Source organism: Nicotiana tomentosiformis, chromosome 11 (genome assembly GCF_000390325.3).
Source record: "Nicotiana tomentosiformis chromosome 11, ASM39032v3, whole genome shotgun sequence".
NCBI classification, from domain to species: Eukaryota; Viridiplantae; Streptophyta; class Magnoliopsida; order Solanales; family Solanaceae; genus Nicotiana; species Nicotiana tomentosiformis.
Window position 1 is genome coordinate 315242 of NC_090822.1, and position 2524 is coordinate 317765.

The 2524-nt window shown below is 34.9% G+C and overlaps 1 protein-coding gene across 1 annotated transcript; it reads right to left on the reverse strand.

Moving 5' to 3' along the window:
- Positions 1 to 349: 349 nt before the first annotated feature.
- On the reverse strand, positions 350 to 2193 carry LOC104104438 (cytochrome P450 94A1-like). Its single transcript, XM_009612524.4, has one exon. The coding sequence runs from the start codon at positions 2036 to 2038 to the stop codon at positions 506 to 508; it is 1533 nt and encodes a 510-aa protein (XP_009610819.1). The 5' UTR covers positions 2039 to 2193; the 3' UTR covers positions 350 to 505.
- Between the last annotated feature and the right edge of the window lie 331 nt (positions 2194 to 2524).

Consider the following 2524-nt stretch of genomic DNA (forward strand, 5'->3'; position numbering starts at 1 on the left):
TTTAGCTGCTTTTAAAAAATATTTCTAAGTATATTTTTATCAAAAGTGTTTTTGAAAAAAGTACTTTTTGAAAGAAGTTATTTTTTCCGTTTCTCCAAATATAACTTTGTTTCTACTCAAAAGTATTTATTTTTTCTTCTAAAAACTTTGTCAAATACTTCAATTTTGGAAAAAAACACTTTTTTTTTTTTTTAAAAAAAAGAGAGTATTTTGGGCCTTGAAAAGCTGGGCTAAACAGACTTAAGAAGACCTTGTTGATGAATCTAAGAAGCAATTATAAATCTAGAGACATTTGGAAGACATTCAACCGATTATAACTTTACCTTATAGGGATGATGAGGATTGAGGATTATCAGAAAATTTTAAAAACTAATATAAATACAAATTATGAATATCACAATCAATTACAGTAGCAAATTTGAAAAAGCAGAAGACTTAAAACAGTTAAACAGAAAAAATAAAACTGCTTTTTTGACATGTTGACGTTTTTGACCATAGGATATTCCTATATCCTTTCTTCAATAGTAACAGGGAAACCTCCTTTCATCTTGGCCGTGAGATACGATATGAACACTGGCTCCGCCCCTTGTTCCACCACTGGAACCACCTTGAATCGCCGTAAAACACCAGCCACCACTCTTTTCATTTGCAAAAATGCCATTTCTTTCCCTAAACAAACTCTTGGCCCCGCTTGAAACACAGGATATGTATATGCATCTTTTGACACAAATGTCCAATTCCCTGTCACTTCATCTTTATCCAACCATCTTTCTGGTCTAAATTCAGCCCAATCTTTGCCCCACACTTTCTCTACTCTTCCCATTGCGTAAGGATGATAAGTTACTCTATTGCCCTTTTTCACAAATGTACCATCTGGCAATATATCATCTTTTGTTGCTTCTTTAGTGTCCATTGGAACGGGCGGATAAAATCTCATGCTTTCACAAAGAGATGCATGAGTATATATCATGTTCTTTACTTCATCATAGAGTAATAAAGATTCTGATTTCTCTCCAATTTCTTTCAAGATTTGGGATTCCACTTCAGGGTGTTTAGAAATTAGCCAAAAGAACCATGTTAAAGCTGCTGAAGTTGTGTCACGTCCTGCCAATATAAAGCTGATTACAATATCAGTAACAAAGTTTTCATCCGAATGCCCTGTACTCAAGAATCTTGACAATAAATCAGCTGAATCGAGCGATGATTTATCTTTTAGCTCCCTTTGTTTTTCTCTAACAATCTCCTTGGCAAATTCACGTACTTGTTCTACAGCAAACCTTAGTTTCTTCTCTGATCCGATGTTTAAAGCTCGTTTCATTTTCCAAATAAGAGGGAAAGGAAGAATGAACCTTTCAGTGCTAAGACGAACAGCATCTTCAAAAGCAACTGCAAATTCTGCCTCGGGAAGTGATGGTAACAAATAACCAGGATCATATCCAAAAGCAATTTTACAAATGTTGTCAAAAGCAAACCTTTGGAGTATGTCTTGGAAATCAAGAACAGTTTTGTTAGCAGCAGCAGTGGCAAGAATAGGTATCAAACGTTCGGACAGTTCAGTATCAACAACTGTCTCTACAAACTTACGTAACGACCTAGTGTTAAATTCATGGCTTGCAACTTGTCTTTGGTACTTCCATATGTCACCATCGACATTAAAAATGCCATTACTAAGGAAGTCTTTAAGAGTAGTGTTCGAATTGTGGCCTTTTTGGTAGACTTGAAAATTTGTTTTGAGCATGTGCTGGACATTGGAAGGGTTTGCGGTGAAAATTGTATGGAAATTGAGAGGGCGAATGAGAGTAAAAGTGAGGTTAGGGGTGCTTAGGATAATATCGGATATCCATTTTATTCGCTGGTCGTGATTTGCCAATATGGAAAAATAGGAACCTATTAGAGGATAAGATCTTGGTATCTTACTAGAGTTGGACGACAAAAGGGTATTAGTTATTGTTTTGTTGAATTTGATGAAGAAAAGAAAGAGCAAAGGAACAAGGCAAAAGAGTAATGAGGTTGAGGGTTGTAGGTCTAATAGTGCCATTGCCTAAAGTCGTTTTTTTACTCAAGAGGGTGGATTTTGGACTTGTGGTTTTTGATTAATGGAAGACTAAGATTGACAATGAATTGAAGCTATGGTCTACTAGAAAGGTTATTTATAGAAGTTTTGATGTCTCATGATTTTCTTGAGACTGCTACACCTACACTTTTACCATATGCTCACGTCTTAATATGCCACGCTAAGACGCGTTGATAAACAGGCCCTAGCATAACTTGGGCCATAAGCAAGTTTTGTAATAATTTATGGGAAATAAAAGGAAAAATGTCGTACTATCTAATTCCAAATTGATGTCTCAGCAGAGTACTGACGTTTGCTAACACGTCAGAATTATACATTTTTTTTAATTGTCTGAACCATTCCGAATTCTCAAGGTTAATGGAGCCTAACGATACACGGTACTATTAGTACATCATGTTCTTTTACAATTTATAATTTAAGAAAATGATATTTTTATATTTTTATATATAA